Source organism: Pseudorca crassidens, chromosome 17 (genome assembly GCF_039906515.1).
Source record: "Pseudorca crassidens isolate mPseCra1 chromosome 17, mPseCra1.hap1, whole genome shotgun sequence".
Taxonomy (NCBI): domain Eukaryota; kingdom Metazoa; phylum Chordata; class Mammalia; order Artiodactyla; family Delphinidae; genus Pseudorca; species Pseudorca crassidens.
The window spans coordinates 19,348,086-19,372,085 of NC_090312.1; the positions used below are offsets into that span (position 1 = coordinate 19,348,086).

Genomic DNA, 24,000 nt, shown 5'->3' on the forward strand with positions numbered 1-24,000 from the left:
TGATAAGGATCTGGCCTCCATCCTAAGAGCAGTGGAAAGCCATTGAAGGGGTTTTAAGATGTGAGGGGGTCGGAGGGGTGGTACGTGGAGCGTAGAGTCAGATTTGTTTTGCAAAGATCACTCTAACTTCTGGGCAGAGAACAAATTGAGATCTTGCTAAATAATACTGCACACCAGGAAAGAAACGGGAGCTTAGCGGAGTACTGGCAATAGACATGGAAAGAAATGAACAGATTCTGTCAGTATTTCAATAGAAAATAAACTCACTAGAACTTAGTGATGTACTAAATATGGAAAAGTAAGGGAGAGGGAAGTGTTGACAGTTACTATGTGTGAGGATGGAAGGAGGGAATGAGGTGGGGCTGAGGGAGATTTTCATATTAGATCTGTACTCCTCTGATGGGACCAAAGGCCAAGGATGTATGTATTGCCTGTGTTCTTAAGACAACTCAATCCCCCAAATAAGCAAATCGTAAAAAAAAAATCTGACCTTCTTCTGGTACAGATGGTTTATTCTCATTTCCTTTGTCCAAAACCTTGACTCTGGGTTTTGGTTCCTTTCTTTTTTCTAAATCTTTAACTGGAAAAAAAGTAAAAATACAGCAACATGTTAGGTTAAAGTCTAAAAGAAAATATTCAATGAATTTTTACTAAAACCCTTGCAAGTATTGAAAGTTTTAAGTAGAAATTAGCTCCATGGTAGAATCTCATTTCAGAAGATTGGAGCTGCTATTTTTTTCAATGTTGTCATGGGAATGTGTGGAAATCACAGAATTACTTTGGTAGAGTATTCACTATGGGCAGATGCATCAAATAAATTTAATCCTTCATAATTGTTATAAAATCAAAAGATTAGCCCCATTTCAGAAATGAGGGAACGAAGGAACAACAGGCTAAGGAGCTAAGACTTATCTCATAAAACCAGAAAGTGTTGGCACAGGATTCAAGCCACGTCTTCAGATTTCTGGAAGGCCTGTGAGCTGGCCCCTGTTCTAGAAAGATCTTAGCCATGAATATACTCATTTGGAGTTGGTCTATCTGCAATAGAAGATAGGGAACTCCATAATAATTTCCTTTCAAACTTAAAAAAAATGTTTCCCTACTAATAAATAGTAGTATTTCTTTGTTACTTTCCTTATGAAATATTCAGGGACCCAGAATCACCCTCAGACCTTTAATACATTCATTCCTATGTACTCCAATAGCTTTACTTTTCACTCCACAGCAGCTTCCCTGCTATTGCTTGGCACCTGAAGTTGTCCTGAGTCATCGCTAAATGGCAGTGGTATCTGCACAAATAAAATACCCTGTGGAAAGGAGGAAGTGATCCCATGGCAAAATATTTCATTTAATTATTGCATTCACTTCATGGAAATCTGCAAACTTATTGGAGGGTTGGCTCTGTAGGGTAAGCAATGATTTCCTTTGAACCATCCTTCTTGCCTTCTTAGGGTATTATTCCATGAATCCTGTCTTTATCATCTCTTCCTCCTCTTCCTCTTCTTTTTACTGGCTTCCACCCCTTTGCCAAAAGGGTTTCAGACTTGCCATCTGCCAAGGCCGGGTTGCTCTAGTTCTATGATTCCTTTATAGAAACCTTCCTTGGCTTTCTGGTACTTAGAGATTAAATTCCATGATTAAAAATAATAATAAATACAAGATGCCTTAATCCTGCTATTTCCACTGATCTTCTCATTTTCTAAATCCATTTTTTAGACGACATCTTCTGATTTCTTTATAAGGCGTGGACACTTTGGAACACCTCTTCCTTTAAATTCTTTTCTTTCTCAGTTTTTAAAAATGCATTATCCTGGGTGTTCTCATATTCCTCTGACCCCTCCTTTACATTCTCATTCTTTGGATCATTTTTCTGCTTCCATTCCTGAAACACAGTCATAAACTACATTTCCCTTGCATCCCTGTACACCCCGCCTACAATTTTATCATCCCACAGTTTTAATTCTCACCCTTCCGTGGATAATTTCCAAATCTATATGTTCAACCCCACCCACACATAGACCATGGCCTCAAATTGCTTTCATTCTGTAAAAGAAAATAAGTCTGCAACTTTAGTGTGAGGAAAGTTGTACTAAAAGTAGAAATAGATCTCGGAAAGAATAATTGCAGAGGTGGAGACTCTGAGAAACTTCACCAGGAAGGTGCCATTTGGGCCAAACTTTAAAAAATGAGCAAGATTTTGCAGGCAGAGATTAGCAAAATATATTTCCAAAGGGAAAAATAGTGGCCAAAAATAAAGTTGGCCAAAATATGGCCAAAATCCATTCTACAGATGAACGAGAAAAAAAAAAACAAAAACAGTCACTTTGAATTGGGCCACTAGGTCACATACAAGATGTAACACATGTCACGCCAAGCTTCTGTCCTCCTCACGCAGGAGGCAAAATCAATTAGAAAACAGACTGTCAAGAGTAAAGTGGTATTAATCATAACAACAAAAGCAACCATGCCCCTACTGTGTGCTGACGTGAGTTAATCCACACAATAATAGGCACAAACCATCACCCCATTTGCCCATGAGGAAACTGAGGCTAGAAGTTAAGTTGCTTGGCCAAATACACACACCAGATTTGGAATCATAACAGTTCAGACATGCCTTTCTGTCTTCAAAATCCAAAGATTGTTCCTTACGTTTCCCTGTGTAGAAGACGGACTTATGAAAAATTCAAATTCCTACACTAACTGCAAACCTATATCCACAGGATTTGTCTAGATCATTATTTTCCTGGATCCAAGAATGAAAGGTTTCCAGGGAGGGGAGAACAGGCTTTAGTTCCATCTCATGGGGAGCAAAAACATAACTGAAATGCAAGATGGAAAAGGAAACCATCCAAACAAAGTTATTTTAATTTCATTCTTATAAATTGTTATTTGGGAAGAACTAAGACCTCTAACCTGCCAATAAAAATAACATAGCTAAAAAATATATGTGTCCATATAATTTATCTAACAAGTTGGACTGTTTCACTAAGATTATGTCAGCAGAGCTAAGCAAACTGAAAACAAATGCATTTCCTTTTAAATGTTTTGAGTAAATAGCTGTTGGCAAAGTTTTAAGGCTACCTGTGATTCTTATGCTGCTAGTCAGTGGAATATTTGCAATAATCAATCGCACAAAAGCTTAAGACTAAAGTGAAATGAATTGTTTCTCCTTGTCCTTTTTACTGCTTCTCACAAACTTTAAGGAAAGTTATTTCCCTTACTCATGTAGGAATGTCAGAGGCCAGAAACTGAAGCACAGTGCCAATAAAATGAGACAGAAGGCTGATTTATATTGAAAATAACATAAAACCCTTTCCCAGAGCTTCCAGACACTGTGAATCTCAAAAGAATGTAACATTTAAAACATCTGTAGGTCCTGCTGACAGGTGGATTCACCAAATGTTTTTTTTTTGAGAAGTTTCAAGAGGTAGCGGGTTAACAAAGTTTTTCTTTTTAATTTAAGAAAAATCACAAAATGTGTCTCGTAAAACATAACCTAGAAGAGAAACATAAAAAGGAAGGGAGGGGACACGGGTTCGTGCCCTGGTCCAGGAAGATCCCACATGCCACGGAGCGGCTGGGCCCGTGAGCCGTGGCCCCTGAGCCTGCGCGTCCGGAGCCTGTGCTCGGCAACGGGAGAGGCCACAACAGTGAGAGGCCTGCGTACCGCAAAAAAAAAAAAAAAAAAAGGAAGGGAGGGATAGAAAAATCCAGATAGAACATTGCTGTATATAGAGTTCTAGAACCCACAGCCTCCCCGATTTGCGGATTAACCCTTTAAAAAGCTATTGTTATTTGAAATGATGTATAGGATTTACTTCAAAATAATATGAGAGAGGAGAGTATGGGGGTATAAATGAAACAAGAGTGACCATGAATGGTTAATTGTTGAAGCAACTGATGAATATTTAGGGGTTTATTTTATGAATCTGCTGATTTTTTAAGTTATGTTTAAAATTGTCCTTAATAATGAGTTGGGTTTTTTAAAGAGTCTACCTTAACAATGAAGTAACACAGAAAGTTAACCAGGACAGACCTCTTCTGTTTGTATTCCTGATATACAAAACTCTGCCCTCCAGTTAGATAAGTCATCTCCAGGAAGAGGGAGTTGCTGTAGTCTCTGGTCACTAGAATATAAGGTCCATGGGGGCAGGGATTTGTCATGTTCCCAGGGCTTAGAACAGGGCCTCACACTTAGTAGCCATGCAATATACACTTGTTAAGTGGAAAAAAAAAAAAAGAATGAGTGAATGAATGAATATTTCCTGAAAGTCAAAAGAATCAGGGTCTTTGTGGACAACTTTTAAATTCAACATAAGGAAAAGCTTTCTAATGGAACAGCACAGACATGGATAGGGCTGCCTCAGAGCTTTCTCTCCTGCTTAGAATGACTCTGTATGTCAAGTATTTTCCCAACTTACTATTTGAGAACTGGCTCATATATGAAGACACTCCCATCCATTCTCTTGCTAGACCATTATGGGGGCAGAGAGAGTACCTCCCTTTACAGAATCCTGAAAGTATTTATTGAGCAGCTATTATGTGCTGGGTACATGAGATGTCTGCATAAGGCTCAGTGGACAGTGTCCGGGAGAGCATTTAAGAACTAAAACCTTTTTAAAGGATAAGTAGGAGCACCATGAAATGGGTAAAGGAAGGGACAGAGAATATTAGAGATAAAAGGAACTCACAGAAGATTATACTAAATGTCTTTTAAGATCTTTTCAAATCTAAACCATCTAGGATTTTAACCTGTTATCGATACAATATTTACCACAGACTCAAACTCAGAGCTGAGATAGAGTCCCAGGGCAGCCCTTGATGGTCTGTAAATACATACTTCTGAATTGGCCTTGGGCTGGCTTGCTTTCTCTGTCTTTATTGTATGCAATAATTTGCACTGTGTAATTCTGGTCTGGCATCAGACCTTGAATAATCGCTTTAGTTGCAGTGTTCTGGAGATTCAATTGATTGGTTTTTCCACCTATAATAAAACAGAAAGATAAATCAGTTCTAAGAAGTGGGTTAACTGTGTACATTAAGAAATTTTACTAACCAGAAATCAAGATTTTAAAGGTGAAGACATTCAAAAATATGTATAATGCTATTACATAATACTAATTTTAGTACACTTTTCATTCTCACTTTCAGTTATACGCTTTGCATTAGACAAACAGTTGTCTAAACTAGATAAAAACACATTTGCAAATATCTTTCATCATAACACGGTTGCTTTTTTTTTTAACATCTTTATTGGAGTATAATTGCTTTACAATGGTGTGTCACTTTCTGCTTTATAATGAAGGGAAACAGCTATACATATACATATATCCCCATATCTCTTCCCTCTTGTGTTTCCCTCCCTTCCACCACCCCATCCCACTCCTCTAGGTGGTCACAAAGCACCAAGCTGATCTCCCTGTGCCATGCGACTGCTTCCCACTAGCTATCGGTTTTACATTTGGCAGTGTATATATGTCCATGCCACTCTCTCACTTCGTCCCAGCTTACCGTTCCCCCTCCCTGTGTCCTCAAGTCCATTCTCTAGTAGGTCTGCATCTTTATTCCCATCCTGCCCCTAGGTTCTTCATGGCCATTTTTTTTTCTTTTTAGATTCCATATATACGTGTTAGCATATGGTATTTGTTTTTCTCTTTCTGACGTACTTCATTGTGTATGACAGACTCTAGGTCCATCCACCTCACTAAAAAGAACTCAATTTCATTTCTTTTTATGGCTGAGCCATATTCCATTGTATATATGTGCCACATCTTCTTTATCCATTCATCTGTGGATGGACACGTAGGTTGCTTCCATGCCCTGGCTATTGTAAACAGAGCTGCAAAGAACATTGTGGTACATGACTCATTTTGAATTATGGTTTTCTCAGGGCATATGCCCAGTAGTGGGGTTGCTGGGTCGTATGGTAGTTCTATTTTTAGTTTTTTAAGGAACCTCCATACTGTTCTCCATAGTGGCTGTATCAATTTACTTTCCCACCAACACTGCAAGAGGGTTCCCTTTTCTCCACAACCTCTCCAGCATTTATTGTTTGTAGATTTTTTTGATGATGGCCATTTTGACTGGTGTGAGGGCTTCCCTGGTGGCGCAGTGGTTGAGAGTCCGCCTGCCGATGCAGGGGACACGGGTTCATGCCTTGGTCCGGGAAGATCCCACATGCCATGGAGCAGCTGGGCCCGTAAGCCATGGCCGCTGAACCTGCCCGTCTGGAGCCTGTGCTCCACAACGGGAGAGGCCACAACAGTGAGAGGCCCGCATACCGCAAAAAAAAAAACAAGAAAGAAAGAAATATTTAAAGTGATGAAGGAGAAAATCCTACACCCAAGATTACTCTACCCAGCAAGGATCTCATTCAGATTCGATGGAGAAATTAAAACCTTTACACATAAGCAAAAGCTAAGAGAATTCAGCACCACCAAACCAGCTTTACAACAAATACTAAAGAAACTTCTCTAGGCAGGAAACACAAGAGAAGGAAAAGACTTACAATAAAAAACCCAAAACAATTAAGAAAATGGGAATAGGAACATGCATATCGATAATTACCTTAAATGTAAATGGATTAAATGTTCTAACCAAAAGACATACACTGGCTGAATGGATACAAAAACAAGACCCATATATATATGGGTCTACAAGAGACCCACTTCAGACCTGGGGCCACATACAGACTGAAAGTGAGGGGATGGAAAAAGATATTCCATGCAAATGGAAATCAAAAGAAACCTGGAGTAGCAATTCTCATATGAGACAAAATAGAGTTTAAAATAAGACTATTACAAGAGACAAAGAAGGACACTACATAGTGATCAAGGGATCGGTCCAAGAAGATATAACAATTATAAATATTTATGCACCCAACATAGGAGCACCTCAATACATAAAGCAAATACTAACATCCATAAAAGGGGAAATCGACAATAACACAATCATAGTAGGGGACTTTAACACCCCACTTTCACCAATGGACAGTTCACCCAAAATGAAAATAAATAAGGAAACACAAGCTTTAAATGATACATTAAATAAGATGGACTTAATTGATATTTATAGGACATTCCATCCAAAAACAACATAATACACATTCTTCTCAAGTGCTCATGGATCATTCTCCATGATAGATCATATCTTGGGTCATAAATCAAGCCTTGGTATATTTAAGAAAATTGAAATCGTATCAAGTATCTTTTCCGACCACACTGCTATGAGACTAGATATCAGTTACAGGAAAAAATCGGTAAAAATTTAAAAGCACATGGAGGCTAAACAATACACTACTTAATAACCAAGAGATCACTGACGTAATCAAAGAGGAAATCAAAAAATACCCGGAAACAAATGACAATGAAAACACGATGACCCAAAACCTATGGGATGCAGCAAAAGCAGTTCTAAGAGGGAAGTTTGCAGCAATACAATCCTACCTCAAGAAACAAGAAACATCTCAAATAAACAACATAACCTTACACCTAAAGCAATCGGAGAAAGAAGAACAAAAAAAACCCAAAGTTAGCCAAAGCAAAGAAATCATAAATATCAGATAAGAAATAAATGAAAAAGAAATGAAGGAAATGATAGTAACGATCAATAAAACTAAAAGCTGGTTATTTGAGAAGATAAACAAAACTGATAAACTATTAGCCAGAATCATCAAGAAAAAAAGGGAGAAGACTCAAATCAATAGAATTAGAAATGAAAAAGGAGAAGTAACAACTGACACTGCAGAAATACGAAGGATCATGAGAGATTACTACAAGCAACTATATGCCAATAATATGGACAACCTGGAAGAAATGGACAAATTCTTAGAAATGCACAACCTTCTGAGACTGAACCAGGAAGAAAGAGAAAATACGAACAGATGAATCACAAGTACTGTAATTGAAACTGTGATTAAAAATAGCACAGGGAGATCAGCTCGGGGCTTTGTGACCACCTAGAGGGGTGGGATAGGGAGGGTGCGACGGAGACGCAAAAAGGAGGGGATATGGGGATATATATATACATATAGCTGATGCACTGTTATACAGCAGAAACTAACACAACACTGTAAAGCAATTATATTCCAATAAAGATGTTAACAATAACAAAAAAATCATCCAACAAACAAAAGCCCAGGACCAGATGATTTCACAGGCGAATTCTATCAAATATTTAGAGAAGAGCTAACATGCTTACTTCTCAAACTCTTCCAAAATATAGCAGAGGGAGGAACACTGTCAAACTCATTCTACGAGGCCACCCACCATCACCCTGATAACAAAACCAGACAAAGATATCACAAAGAAAGAAAACTACAGGCCAATATCACTGATGAACATAGATGCAAAAATCCTCAACAAAATACTAGCAAACAGAATCCAACAGCACATACACCATGATCAAGTGGGGTTTATCCCAGGAATGCAGGAATTCTTCAATATAAGGAAAGCAATCAATGTGATAAACCATATTAACAAATTAAAGGAGAGAAACCATATGATCATCTCAGCAGATGCAGAAAAAGCTTTCGACAAAATTCAACACCCATTTATGATAAAAACCCTGCAGAAAGTAGGCATAGAGGGAACTTTCCTTCACATAATAAAGGCCATATATGACAAACCCACAGCAAACATCGTCCTCAATGGTGAAAACCTGAAACCATTTCCACTAAGATCAGGAACAAGACAAGGTTGCCCATTCTCACCACTATTATTCAACATAGTTTTGGAAGTTTTAGCCACAGCAATCAGAGAAGAAAAAGAAATAAAAGGAATCCAAATCAGAAAAGAAGAAATAAAGCTGTCACTGTTTGCAGATGACATGATACTATACATAGAGAATCCTAAAGATGCTACCAGAAAACTACTAGAGCTAATCAATGAATATGGTAAAGTAGCAGCATACAAAAGTAATGCACGGAAATCTCTAGCATACCTATACCCTAATGGTGAAAAATCTGAAAGTGAAATTTAGAAAACATTCCCATTTACCACTGCAACACAAAGAATGAAATATCTAGGAATAAACCTACCTAGGAGACAAAAGACGTGTATGCAGGAAATTATAATACACTGATGAAAGAAATTAAAGATTATACAAATAGATGGAGAGATATACCATGTTCTTGAATTGAAAGAATCAACATTGTAAAAATGACTATACTACCCAAAGCAATCTACACATTCAATGCAATCCCTATCAAACTACCACTGGCATTTTTCACAGAACTAGAACAAAAAATTTCACAATTTGTATGGAAATGCAAAAGACCCCAAACAGCCAAAGCAATCTTGAGAAAGAAAAACGGAGCTGGAGGAATCAGGCTCCCTGACTTCAGACTCTGCTACAAAGCTACAGTAATCAAGACAGTATAGTACTGGCACAAAAACAGAAATATAGATCAATGGAACAGGATAGAAAGCACAGAGATAAACCCATGCATATATGATCACCTTATCTTTGATAAGGGAGGCAAGAATATACAGTGGAGAAAAGACAGCCTCTTCAATAAGTGGTGCTGGGAAAACTGGACAGCTACATGTAAAACTATGAAATTAGAACACTCCCTGACACCATACACAAAAAATAAACTTAAAATGGATTAAAGACCTAAATGTAAGGCCAGACACTATCAAACTCTTAGAGGAAAACATAGGCAGAACACTCCATGACATAAATCATAGCAAGATCCTTTTTGACCCACCTCCTGGAGAAATGGAAATACAAACAAAAATAAACAAATGGGACCTAATGAAACTTAAAAGCTTTTGCACAGCAAAGGAAACCATAAACAAGACCAAAAGACAACCCTCAAAATGGGAGAAAATATTTGCAAATGAAGCAACTGACAAAGGATTAATCTCCAATATTTACAAGCAGCTCAATATCAAAACAACAAACAACCCAATCCAAAAATGGGCAGAAGACCTAAATAGACATTTCTCCAAAGAAGATATACAGATTGCCAACAAACACATGAAAGGATGCTCAACATCAATAATCATTAGAGAAATGCAAATCAAAACTACAATGAGATATCATCTCACACCAGTCAGAATGGCCATTATCAAAAAATCTATAAACAATAAATGTTGGAGAGGGTGTGGAGAAAAGGGAACACTCTTGCACTTTTGGTGGGAATGTAAATTGATACAGCCACTATGGAGAACAGTATGGAGGTTCCTTGAAAAACTAAAAATAGAACTACCATACAACCCAGCAATCCCACTACTGGGCATATACCCTGAGAAAACCATAGTTCAAAAAGAGTCATGTACCACAGTGTTCACTGCAGCTCTACTTACAATAGCCAGGACATGGAAGCAACCTAAGAGTCCATCAACAGATGAATGTATAAAGAAGATGTGGCACATATATACAATGAAATATTACTCAGCCATAAAAAGAAATGAAATTGAGTTATTTGTAGTGAGGTGGATGGACCTAGAGTCTGTCATACAGAGTGAAGTACGTCAGAAAGAGAAAAACAAATACCGTATGCTAAAACATATATATGGAATCTAAGAAAAAATAAAAAAGGTCATGAAGAACCTAGGGGCAAGACGAGAATAAAGCACAGACCTACTGGAGAAGGGACTGGAGTATATGGGGCAGGTGAAGGGTAAGCTGTGACAAAGTGAGAGAGTGGCATGGACATATATACACTACCAAATATAAAATAGATAGCTTGTGGGAAGCAGCCGCATAGCACAGGGAGATCAGCTCGGTGCTTTGTGACCACCTAGAGGGGTGGGACAGGGAGGGGGGCAGGGAGGCAGACACAAGAGGGAAGAGATATGGGAACATATGTATATGTATAACTGATTCACTTTGTTATAAAGCAGAAACTAACACACCATTGTAAAGCAATGATATTCCAATAAAGATGTTTAAAAAAAAAAAAAAAAAGACTGCTTTGGCTATGCAGGGTCTTTTGTATCTCCATACAAACTTTAAGATTTTTTGTTCTAGTTCTGTAAAACATGCCATTGGTAATTTGACAGCGATTGAATTGAATCTGTAGATTGCTTTGGGTAGTATAGTCATTTTCACAATGTTGATTCTTCCAATCCAGAAACATGGTATATCTGTCCATCTGTTTGTATCACATTTAGTTTCTTTCATCAGTGTCTTATAATTTTTGCATACAGGTCTTTTGTCTCCTTAGGTAGGTTTATTCCTAGGTATTTTATTCTTTTTGTTGCAGTGGTAAATGGGAGTGTTTCCTTAATTTCTCTTTCAGATATTTCATCATTAGTGAGTGTATAGGAATGCAAGAGATTTCTGTGCATTACTTTTGTATGCTGCTACTTCACCAAATTCATTGATTAGCTATAGTAGTTTTCTGGTAGCATCTTTACGATTCTCTATGTATAGTATCATGTCATCTGCAAACAGTGACAGCTTTACTTCTTGTTTCCCAATTTGGATTACTTTTATTTCTTTTTCTTCTCTGATTGCTGTGGCTAGGCTAAAACTTTGGAGGTAATTTTTAATTGTCAATAGACCAAAAGAACTGATACATGTTGAAACAGAGGTAGTGAGGATTCTTGATAGTCTGAAAATTTTGCCTGAGGAAAATTATGGGGAGTCCAATAGTTATTCTTTAAATTTGGGGAACATTATTTTCTTGAGTAGAGGGTAAGATTTCAAGCTCCAAAGCTTAAATAAAACCAAAATCCTTCAAATGAGCTTAAAGCAGCACTTAGCACAATACATTTTTAGGTCCCTGTGTGCAAAAAATTTCTAATACTCTAAAAAATACAGTTGAGTGTTTTTACCTGAAGCTGGAGTCACAAGAAGTTTGTATCCACCAAATTTCCCTCTCGGAGCCTTCCATGAAATCTGGATACTATCATGAGATAATACATTATATCTTAACCTTGTGGGTGGAGCCACTGAAAAGGAAAAACAAAATTTTTTTAAATTTTGAAACTTTTAAACTTCCACTGTTAAGTTGAAAAGCCAAATTACTGTAATCAGAATATGCAAGACTTCATGTTCTTTCTACAACTGCATTAGTGAGTTGATCAGTTTGCAAAATAACACAAACTCAAAAGCATTTGTTTCTTACTCAGGAGATAAGCATTTGCCAAGTAGTACTGATCTTGTGACAAACAACTATGACTTAGGGTTAGAATTTAATACCTTAGTCCAGCTTAATAATTGAAGCCAACCTTGTAAAATGTTTTTATTATGTTATAAGGATGAATTTTTGTACTTGGAATACAAAAGCTTTTGTAATCTACTCTAGTGGGATCTGTTTTATGCCTTTATGTTTTTCACTTTATTAATTGAGTACTTTTTATGATATGATAATTTAAGGTCATTACAGACATATTATAGTAATAAGATCTTCATTTAAAAACATTTTGAGAAAGAGATTGTAAAGGACCAAAATAAAAAATAATAATAATAATAAAAGATAATTGCTTTATAAACTTGAATTCATTCTTCACGTGTAGCTGATTTATACCTTTCAGAAAGACACACAGCACATGGTCATGAATCATCCCAGCATATTTAATCTTTCCCGATAGTTCACAAAATAGGTCTGTCTATATTACTTTTTGTGTAAGTCATTCAAACTTCAAAACATATCTTTGGAACTCTACAGCAGTGCTCCAGAATTTCTAAAGAAATATTTTCGTAAGAAGATTTTTACTATATAATATATAAATTAGTTTGTCACAAAAGAAAATTTAATGCTTAACAGAAAAGTTAGCACTTATTACCCACTTTTATGCCTGGCCTTTCTTTCCCACTTTAGGACACAGAGTCTGGGGAAGGAAACAAACATTCTTCTTAATAGGTATATAGCATAATACGGGGTTTGGACATTAGTTTGATTCCCAGTTCTGTCACTTATTAGATGAATAAGCTTGAGCAAGAGATTGTTTCTTCCAACGCCTTATCTTTAGAAAAGGTGACAGCAATACTTTCTGCACAGGATAAGTGAAAATGTTAAAGAAGATAACGGATATAACGCATTATAATAGGTGGCCAATAAATGTTTGTTCCCCTCCTCTTTTACTTCATCTAATGGATGATCTCAAAAGCTTATTTAATATTCACAAAAATACATTGCTATCCCAATTTTATATATAAGGGATACAAGGAGAAGCTAAGAGATTCATCCAAGTTCACATACTGGTGCATGACACTCTCTGACCTCAAACAAAATGCTCTGTTTCTTCGGGAGAAGATTTATATTAAGAAGTCACCCTTCACTTAGCTAGAAGAATGAGTAATTTAACACTACAAACTCTCCACTCATCTGAAATCAGCGAGAACTGAAGGACACAATCTTAAGAGTAGTATTCTCTCTCTACTTGCCATTTACTACCTCTTAGCAGAGGATGCTAGTCACACAAAACAAAAACACAAGCTTCCCATTCTCAATATGACTTGAATGAAAAAGTCTACATTTCTCTGGCTTATGGGAAAATATGGATTTATCATAAGAACTGTTATGTTGAACTAGAAGAGGAAGTTGGCTAAACCTAACATTTGGATGAACAGAGGAACTATTACTGTTTGGCTTCGACTGGAACTTAGGGAGAAAAATGTATTTATAGATAGATTCTTATTACTTATGGAAGAAAATTAAAAATAAAAGTTTTTAAATGTTAAACAACACATCCAGTTTCTGAGCCAAATCTTGCCAGTAGGCTGGTAGACATCCTTGACCAAGCTTATCGCAAGGTCCTCATTTTTGCTCCTTTTTTTAAAAACTGAGTACACAGTATAAAGGTTACTAAAGGCCTGACAGAGGCTTCTGGTGTGTGTTTTTTTTTGGTTTTTGGTTTTTTTTCGGTACACGGGCCTCTCACTGTTGTGGCCTCTCCCGTTGCCGAGCACAGGCTCTGGACGCGCAGGCTCAGCAGCCATGGCTCACGGGCCCAGCCGCTCCGCAGCACGTGGGATCTTCCTGGACCGGGGCACGAACCCGTGTCCCCTGCATCGGCAGGCGGACTCTCAACCACTGCGCCACCAGGGAAGCCCCTCTGGTGTGTATTTTTAAGCATTTCTAATGATTTCTAGCTTTGTTTTAATTGAACTTAGTTTTTGAAATCTACTATTTGTATTACTGGGATCTGCATTTTTTTTTTCTTGTTTTTGGCCACACTTCACAGCTTGTGGGATCTTCCCAGGCCAGGGATTGAACCCAGGCCACTGCAGTGAAAGCCCAGAATCCTAACCAGTAGGTCACCAGGGAAGTCTGGGATCTGCACTTTTATTTTTGATTTCTGCTATCTTATAAAGTATGTCAGGGGTTGGCAAACTACCACTCATGGGCCAAATCTGGCCCATTGCCTGCTTTTATAAATAAAGTTTTATTGGAACACAGCCATGCTGATTTGTTTACATATTGTCTGTGGCTTATTTCACACTGCAATGGCAAAGTTGAGTAGTTGTGATAGATACCGTATAGCCCACAATGCCTGGAATATTTATTATCTGGCCTTTTGCAGAAACAGTATGCTAACCTCTGAAATAAGTGCACAATATATATAAAGTGTGCAAAGTGACATTACTAGATAAACATGGTAATCCTGAAAAAATGGCAGTGTTGGTGCTGAAAGAGTCATTCATCAGTAGAGCAAGGAAGTCTAAATGTGATAAAGTGTTTAAGGAGTGCTAATGTCTAATGTTTGGAATTTAAGGCTGTAGAAAAGTCAGATGCAAGAAACAGCACGCCCTTCAAAGTGAGGCTCACTTGTTTGAAAAGGAATGGAACTTGACTCTTTGCATGGTCAAATAGTTTTAAAACAGTTGGAGTTAATGACCATACTTCCAACTACTTCCTGCAACACACAGGGATCAGTTGGGAAGAAAAATTCTCTCTTGTTTTAAGCACTGGCTTTGTTATAATTTGTTACAGCAGCAATAGAGAACTAATACAGTCAGTATTAAAAGGTATACAGGAAACTAACTCTCTCCTCCTTATCAACCTAATGCACTTTACCTCTTAGTCTCTCCATGTAATTCTTAACTTTCCCTCTACAGAGAATGTGAACCTCCACTGACCCAAATAACTGTTTATATCTGGATTATTCCAGTATTTTCTTTTCAAGACAAGTTATTAAATGAATTGGAACACAGAGAATATAATGGTGTGTTGGTTGTAGGGAAAAAATATGTATAGCATGACAGAATGATGGCACCAATACTGTCTCAGAACTTCACAGTAAATCTATACTTGGTTCTAGCAGTGTTTGTTTTGGATGGTTACAAAAAGGAAACACTAAAGATAAAGTAGCTGTCACTTAAAAACTTCAAAGCATATACATTTGAGACTTTGCATAGGGGCTAGATTTCACTTTATAGAGACCTCTGTGTTAACACATTTACCCATACTTTTTGCTGTTATTAGTAGTCAAATATATTTGGAAGTTTGAGAATATTTTCTTTACTACTGTTTTCACCATCTTTGTAATAGATCATGAGATTATAACATTTTAGATTCTAAGCAAGATAAAGAGAACTCTCTAGCATATTCCAGAGTAAATTTCCCTCAAATTTTAATTTCTCCTATTTCTAAAACAATACTTTTAATACATTTACCAATACATTTAATTAAAAAATGACTGAGATAAAAAGTTAAGGTCTTCTGTTATTTGTTTGTGGTTTTTAAGACCACTTGGAAATATAATACAAATACTTCTCTGCTGTTTAAAGGTTTTTTGCTTAATAAATATAATAGTTTATTCCACCAGTACAGCACCCTAAACTATGTTTTGAAGGGGAAAACACTCTCAGTGCCCATACTGCTCCATTTCTATCAGTCAGAGATTTTTGGTTGCAAATAAAAGAAACTTTCTCTGGCCAATTTAAGCAAAAAATGTATTTACTGGTAGATAATGAAGTAGGTCATATAATTATAGTAAAAGTTAAATAGGCTTTGAAAGTATAGGAATCTGGGAACACTCTGGATACAGTTTCTAGGAACTAGTGACCATTTTTTTCTTAGGGCATGTCTTTGGAATGAAATGACTGGAGCTATTTTCCATCCTTCCATCACTGGACACAAGTTTCAGATTCTTGGGAGAGTTGGCCTGACTGGTTTGAGTCATTTTCTCACCCCTTAGCCCAGAGAGGAAGTCTGGTGGATACAGCAGCCAAGGCTCTGTGTGGTGGTGGAGGGAGTGTTGTTCCTTGGACGAAAACCAAGAGACTGTTAGAGAAGCAAGAGGGAGACTTCCCTGGTGGTGCAGTGGTTAAGAATCTGCCTGCCAATGCAGGGGACAGGGGTTCGAGCTCTGGGTCCAGGAGATCCCACATGCCACAGAGCAACTAAGACCATGCACCACAACTACGGAGCCGGCACTCTAGAGCCCATGAGCCACAACTACTGAAGCCCGCATGCCTAGAGCCCGTGCTCTGCAACAAGAGAAGCCACCACAATGAGAAGCCCACGCACTGCAACGAAGGGTAGCCCCTGCTCGCCGCAATTACAGAAAGCCCGTGCGCAGCAACAAAGACACAACTCAGCCAATAAATAAATAAATAAATAAATTTATATAAAAAAAAGAAAAGTGAGAAGGGAGGTGATCATGAGTAGGGAAGAACAGAAGATCTTCATTTCAGTGTTCCTTTGTAAAAAGTAGTGTTTCAAAAATTAACGAGAGTATTCCATTAGAAAGATTTCAGATGAGGTGAGTTGAACTGAAGTGAAAGAAAGGAAGGAAGGAAGGGAGGGCAGAAAATTAGTCCTTTAATACATATTCGTATTAATAAAATTTCCTAAGTACCTGATAACAATGAGTCTTTGACAGAAGACATAACGCACCAAGCTGATCTCCCTGTGCTATGCGGCTGCTTCCCACTAGTGATCTATTTTACATTTGGTAGTGTATATATGTCCATGCCACTCTCTCACTTCGTCCCAGCTTACCCTTCCCCCTCCCTGTGTCCTCAAGTCCATTCTCTATGTCTGCATCTTTATTCCTGTCCTGCCCCTAGGTTCCTCAGAACCTTTTTTTTTTTTTTTTTTTAAGATTCCGTATATATGTGTTAGCACATGGTATTTGTTTTTCTCTTTCTGACTTACTTCACTCTGTATGACAGACTCTAGGTCCATCCACCTCACTACAAATAACTCAATTTTGTTTCTTTTTATGGCTGAGTAATATTCCATTGTATATATGTGCCACATCTTCCTTATCCATTCATCTGTCAATAGACACTTAGATTGCTTCCATGTCCTGGCTACTGTAAATAAAGCTGCAGTGAACATTGTGGTATGTGACTCTTTTTGAATTATGGTCTTCTCAAGATATATGTCCGCTAGTGGGATGGCTGGGTAGTATAGTAGTTCTATTTTTAGTTTTTTGAGGAACCTCCATACTGTTCTCCATAGTGGCTGTATCAATTTACATTCCCCCCCAACAGGGCAAGAGGGTTCCCCTTTCTCCACACCCTCTCCAGCATTTATAGTTTGTAGATTTTTTGATGATGGCCATTCTGACTAGTGTGAGGTGATACCTCATTGTAGTTTTGATTTGCATTTCTCTAATGATTATTGATGTTGAGCATCCTTTCATGTGTTTGTTGGCAATCTGTATATCTTCTTTGGAGAAATGTCTATTTAGGTCTTCTGCCCATTTTTAGATTGGGTTGTTTGTTTTTCTGATACTGAGCTGCATGAGCTGCTTGTAAATTTTGGAGATTAATCCTTTGCCAGTTCCTTCATTTGCAAATATTTTCTCCCATTCTGAGGGTTGTCTATTTGTCTTGTTTATAGTTTCCTTTGTTGTGCAAAAGCTTTTAAGTTTCATTAGGTCCCATTTGTTTGTTTTTATTTCCATTTCTCTAAGAGGTGGGTTAAAAAGGATCTTGCTGTGATTTACGTCATAGAGTGTTCTGCCTGTTTTCTTCTAACAGCTTTATAGCATCTGGCCTTACATTTAGGTCTTTAATCCATTTTAAGTTTATTTTTGTGTATGGTTTTAGTGAGTGTTCTAATTTCATTCTTTTGCATGTAGCTGTCCAGTTTTCCCAGCACCACTTATTGAAGAGGCTGTCTTTTCTCCATTGTATATTCTTGCCTCCTTTATCAAAGATAAGGTGACCATATGCACGTGGGTTTATCTCTATGCTTTCTCTCCTGTTCCACTGATCTATATTTCTGTTTTTGTGCCAGTACCATACTGTCTTGATTAATGTAGCTTTGTAGTATAGTCTGAAGTTACGGAACCTGATTCCTACAGCTCCATTTCTCTTTCTCAAGATTGCTTTTGCTATTTGGGGTCTTTTGTGCTTCCACAGAAATTGTGAAATTTTTTGCTCTAGTTCTGTGAAAAATGCCATTGGTAGTTTGATAGGGATTGCATGGAATCTGTAGATTGCTTTGGGTGGTATAGTCATTTTCACAATGTTGATTCTTCCAATCCAAGAACATGGTATATCTGTCCATCTGTTTGTATCATCTTTAATTTCTTTAATCAGTGTCTTATAGTTTTCTGAATGCAGGTCTTTGTCTCCTTAGGTTGGTTTATTCCTAGGTACTTTATTCTTTTTGTTGCAATGGTAATGGGAGTGTTTCCTTAATTTCTCTTTCAGATTTTTCATCAATGCAAGAGATTTCTGTGCATTACTTTTGTATCCTGCTACTTTACCAAATTCATTGATTAGCTCTAGTAGTTTTCTGATGCATCTTTAGGATTCTCTATATATAGTATCATGTCATCTGCAAACAGTGACAATTTTACTTCTTCTTTTCCAATTTGGATTCCTTTTATTTCTTTTTCTTCTCTGACTGCTGTGGCTAAAACTTCCAAAACTATGTTGAAGAATAGTGGTGAGAGTGGGCAACCTTGTCTTTTTCCTGATCTTAGTGGAAATGGTTTCAGTTTTTCACCACTGAGAACGATGTTGGCTGTGGGTTTGTCATATATGGCCTTTATTATGTTGAGGTAAGTTCCCTCTATGTCCACTTTCTAGAGGGTTTTTATCATAAATGGGTGTTGAATTTTGTCGAAAACTTTTTCTGCACCTATTGAGATGATCTTATGGTTTTTATCCTTCAGTTTGTTAGTATGGTGTATCACATTGATTGATTTGCGTATATTGAAGAATCCTTGCATTCCTGGGATAGACTCCACTTGATCATGGTGTATGATCCTTTTCATGTGCTGTTGGATTCTGTTTGCTAGTATTTTGTTGAGTATTTTTGCATCTATGTTCATCAGTGATATTGGCCTGTAGTTTTCTTTTTTTGTGGCATCTTTGTCTGGTTTTGGTATCAGCGCAATGATGGCCTCATAGAATGAGTTTGGGAGTGAGAGAAGGAGAGAAGGATAGGTGTTTGAGAATGATAGGTGTTAGCTCTTCTCTAAAAGTTTGATAGAATTCGCCTGTGAAGTCATCTGGTCCTGGGATTTTGTTTGTTGGAGATTTTTAATCACAGTCTCAATTTCAGTGCTTGTGATTGGTCTGTTTATATTTTCTATTTCTTCCTGGTTCAGTCTCGGAAGGTTGTGCTTTTTAAGAATTTGTCCATTTCTTCCAGGTTGTCCATTTTATTAGCATATAGTTGCTTGTAGTAATCTCTCATGATCCTTTAAATTCTTTGTGTTTAAAGAGAATCTTCCCTCTCAAAAAATACAGCACAACAAAATAAAAATACCCCTGTACTTTCAGTAACAAGGCTAACCCTGCAGTCGAAGAAGGTAACAACTGGACCCTCCTTGGTCTTCTTGCGAAGTCCCCATTTGGGATGTTTATATATTCACAAATGTTGTAATCGGCCGTAACCCACATAGGAAGCCTGACTTCACTACACAAAAGATGAGTTCGTTGGCTCGCTCTGGGTTCTTGATGTGTGCTAGAAATCAAGCTTTACACTTAATTTTTGTCTTTAAAGATTTTAACTGACACAATTAACTTTTGAGTCAAGTTCATGCAAGCATTTATATTTATTACAGAGTTAAGTATATGTATTGAAGCACCTCCTTTGTGCTTGCAAAAAGAAAAATCATGGTTCTGGTATTAAATATACAGACACTTTTGTTCCATGAGATAAGAACAATTATTTCTCCACTGCACTGACAGTGTTTCTGTCAATCTTGCTGCCTTTGCTTTGGCACAAGTCCCAGTGCCTTCCATACAGGGAAAAAGGAGCTAACTTTGAAGTTCAAACCTGTGACCTCAGGCCTGTTTCTTTCTTAAGTAACATATCTTCTTTTCAGTGTTTTTCCCCTAAAGGCAAAAACCTAAAGGAAATACAAACTTTGTGTCTAACCAAGATTTTCTTTTAATGATTATAGAATATTTACGCATATCTAGGCAACAGATGGGGTCCACTGATAAAAGAAAATGGTGGCATTGTTTTTTGCTAGTGGTTGTAATGGGACTGTAGTCATATAAACCATTTGTAAATTGTTTTTTAAAAAAAGTTGAATATTGATGGATTTCGTTGTTGCCTTTGCTACACACTTTATTTCCTCGAGTAGTTCAGTTGAAGCCAATGCCACTATGGGTTCTAAAGCGCCGTCCGTGTTGTCTGGGCATGACCTGTGGTATCTGGGCATGGTCAATGTTATTTTCATTACTTCTCCTGGAGGGTCAGAAGGTTGGCCTATTGACTGAAAAGATGTTGTGGGCTATAAACTCAGACCATATTTAAAGAAAAAAGCCTGGGTAGAAGATGCTACAAAGATTTCTAATCTTTAACCTAAGAATCCTGAATGTTGTTAACTTCTTTGCCCTCCTTGCGATGTCAAGACACCTGGGGTGCAGACAGAATCAGTTGGCCCTGAGAACTGACCAGACTGAAGCCTCCATTCTGCTTCTTATACTTTTCCACTCGATGCTTCCCAGGATGCCCACTTCCTGTCACCCAGGTATGAAGTGGCAGAAATATTTTGTTGACAGTCTTTTAAAGAGACAAGGCATGATCGAGATACATATATACACACCTTATAGCCCCTTATTAACAGAATTGATTTTGCAAATTTGACTTTGCTGATTAAATTTGTATGACATATTCAGAAGCACATTAAAAATGAGCTGTTTGGGCTTCCCTGGTGGCGCAGTGGTTGAGAGTCCCCCTGCCGATGCAGGGGACATGGGTTCGTGCCCCGGTCTGGGAAGATCCCACATGCCGCGGAGCGGCTGGGCCCGTGAGCCATGGCCGCTGAGCCTGCGCGTCCGGAGCCTGTGCTCCGCCGCGGGAGAGGCCACAACAGTGAGAGGCCCGTGTACCGCAAAAAAAAAAAAAAAAAATTAGCTGTTTAACCAGCTGCCACAAAATTAATATGCTCAGTCACTGGTGAGGTCGTAACCTTCATCAAAGTTGTGGCACATTTCTACAATGTAAACAGTTAGTGAAACTGACTAAAAGCCAACATATGACCCTGCCTAAAATCACAGCTGAACCAGTGAAGCACTCTTAAGGTAAATAAAATAAAAAATGATAATCAGAACCAAAATGGCCAGACTCCCAGACCCTAATGATTATATTCAACTTTTCCATTACCTTGACCCTGGACATTGGTGCAAAAATAAGTAATTGCCAAAAAAGCTGGAAACAGCCAATGCTGCATCTTGCACTGAAAAATCTTCATTTTATTTCCTGCTTTTCACATGGGATGTAACAGCAGTCCTAGAAACAGAGAACACAGAGGTATTTTGAGAAGACTTAAATTATATGCAGTCGTCTAAGACAAACAAGCCAACATGTATTAGTATTGTCAGGAAGTAACTCATTCCTAAGGGCATTGTATATTTCACTCTAAAACATACACTGATAAAAGAAAGATTTTTGAGAAGATGCTGTAAATGAAGAGAATTATTAGAAAATATTTGGGCGAGAAGTTCAGAAGGTACTCTGTGACTCTTTTGTAAGGCAAAAACAGCACAATGAATTTCCCAGATGGATAAACTCCAAAAGTTGGCCTGAAATGAGCATTATAATCAGACAGTTACAACTCCCTTGCCAGTCATAAGTATAGATATACAGGACAATTCTTCTAGTGATCAAGGAGCATTTGAAAAACCACTTTGTGCGATTATTAAATCATCACTGAGCTTTCACTTCATTGGGCTGACTAACCCTTAATCTTTTCATCTTTGCTTATAATTTTTTTCTCCATATGTGTGAATCTAAAACTCTTCTAAGATCATCCTTTTCATTAGAATATCAATAAAAGAAAAGCTCCAAGAAAAGATGAAAGAAATGAAAAAGGGGAAAATTAAGGAAGGAAAAGAAGGAAGGAGGGAGGGTAGGAAGGAGGGAGGGAAAGAAGGAGGGGGCGAAAAGTGTGAATGTTTGGGGTTAATTTTAAAGGCCAGTCTACAAGTGCTTGACTACAATTCTATTGCAAGCCATTACAGAGGAGAAATTCTGAGTCCTTACCTCAGAAATTAAGTCATCTCAAAAGTTTTCTTCTATCCAGGGCATTTTTTGAAGTAGGTATGATTATAATATTGATTTACAGATAAGGAAAATAAGGCAGAGAGAGTTTTCCCAAGTCACATAGATAGTGAGTTCAGGATCCAGGATTTCAGCCCACACAGACAATCAAACATGGTAGAAGCATCTTAGGAAAATGCTTCTAAAGTATCACATTTCATATCACTTTCTTTTCACTTTAAAATATCTTTTCTCATTCTGATTACAAAAATAATGAGTTTAATCATAGAAAATTAGAAAATACAAGAAAGCACAGCAAAGAGTATGTGCAAATATTTGCTGATGACATAAATGTCCTGTTACAATATGCATGACAATATCACAACTTATTTATTATCTAGCTTTATTTGTAAATGTAGATTGTTTCTAAATTTCCCTAATACATGTAACACTGGAATGACTATCCTTATTCACACCTCTTTGAATACATGACTATTGATTTCTTCGGCTAAACTCCCAATTGTAGAACTGTTGGGTAAAACAAGATGTGTTTTTTAAAGGTTTTTTAAACATAGGTACATAATGCCTTATACTGATTTCCACTTCTATCAGCATCTTATATGAGTACCAAATCACATCACTTCCATCATCACAGGGGTTCATTGCTTTCAACATATCCTGATTTGATAGGTAAAATGTGATTATCACAATATCATCTTAATTTTTTTTTATAATCAGTAAAACGTAACATTTTGTGTTTGTTAGCTACTTATACTTTTTATAAAATACCTGTTCATATATTTCACCCATTTTCTCATTGATTTGTAAGAACTCTTTATACATTATTAATTTTAACATATATACTGCAGTATTTTTCAAGTTTGTTTTTGACCTTTCAATTTTGTTTTATTGGGTCAAGATTTTTTTTTTAATCAAGGCATCTGATTTGATCTTTTTCTTTATGGTTTCTGATTCAATGTCATGGGTAAAATCACTTTTTCCATCTCAAGGTATATTTCTAGTTATCTTAATTTTTTAATTCCAGTTGTGAATGGAAACCTGGATTATTTTTTAATATAGAAAAGATAGTGATTTTTATCTATTTATTTTATAGTAGACCACCATTTTGAACTCTTACTCTATATTTTTTCAATTTAATCTCTTGCATTTTCCAGGTTGACAATTGCAACCACCGTGTGTGTGTGTGTGTGTGTGTGTGTTTAATTATATAGGCCAGGAGTTTTAAAACAATTATTTTACAAGGAATGCCTCAAATATTTCATCACTAAGTATATTGCTAGTAGTTAGATTGAGATATATTGTCTCTTTCTGTTAAAAAATAAATTCTTGACTTTTTACTGGGTATTTTTTTTCAACCAGGAATGAATGCTGAATCTTGGCTTTTTGCTGTTTCATCTATGGAGATGTTCACGTTTTTCATCTATACCTCTTAGTGTAATTCATTACTTTGGTAGTGTCTAGTATTAATGTATCCTTGAAACACAGAAATAAATCCTGCCTGTTCATGAAAATTACTGTGGGTTTTTTTTTAACTTTAATGTAATTATAATGGTTTTAGTTTTCAGCCAAGCCATTTTCAAATAGATGACAGAGTCATATTCTTTCTTTCAAGAAGA

The 24,000-nt window shown here is 37.1% G+C and overlaps 1 protein-coding gene across 4 annotated transcripts in view; it reads right to left on the reverse strand.

The window, feature by feature from the left end:
* COL14A1 (collagen type XIV alpha 1 chain) overlaps window positions 1-24,000 on the reverse strand; it is a 245,298-nt gene that overhangs the window by 205,692 nt on the left and 15,606 nt on the right. For all 4 annotated transcript variants that reach the window (XM_067711390.1, XM_067711391.1, XM_067711389.1 and 1 more), the window contains exons 2-5: window positions 21,488-21,613; window positions 11,787-11,903; window positions 4,841-4,984; window positions 491-580 (exon numbers count right to left, since the gene is read on the reverse strand). In XM_067711390.1, the coding sequence (XP_067567491.1) occupies window positions 491-580; window positions 4,841-4,984; window positions 11,787-11,903; window positions 21,488-21,575 (439 nt within the window). In that variant the 5' untranslated portion in view covers window positions 21,576-21,613. The remainder of the gene's footprint in view (window positions 1-490; window positions 581-4,840; window positions 4,985-11,786; window positions 11,904-21,487; window positions 21,614-24,000) is intronic.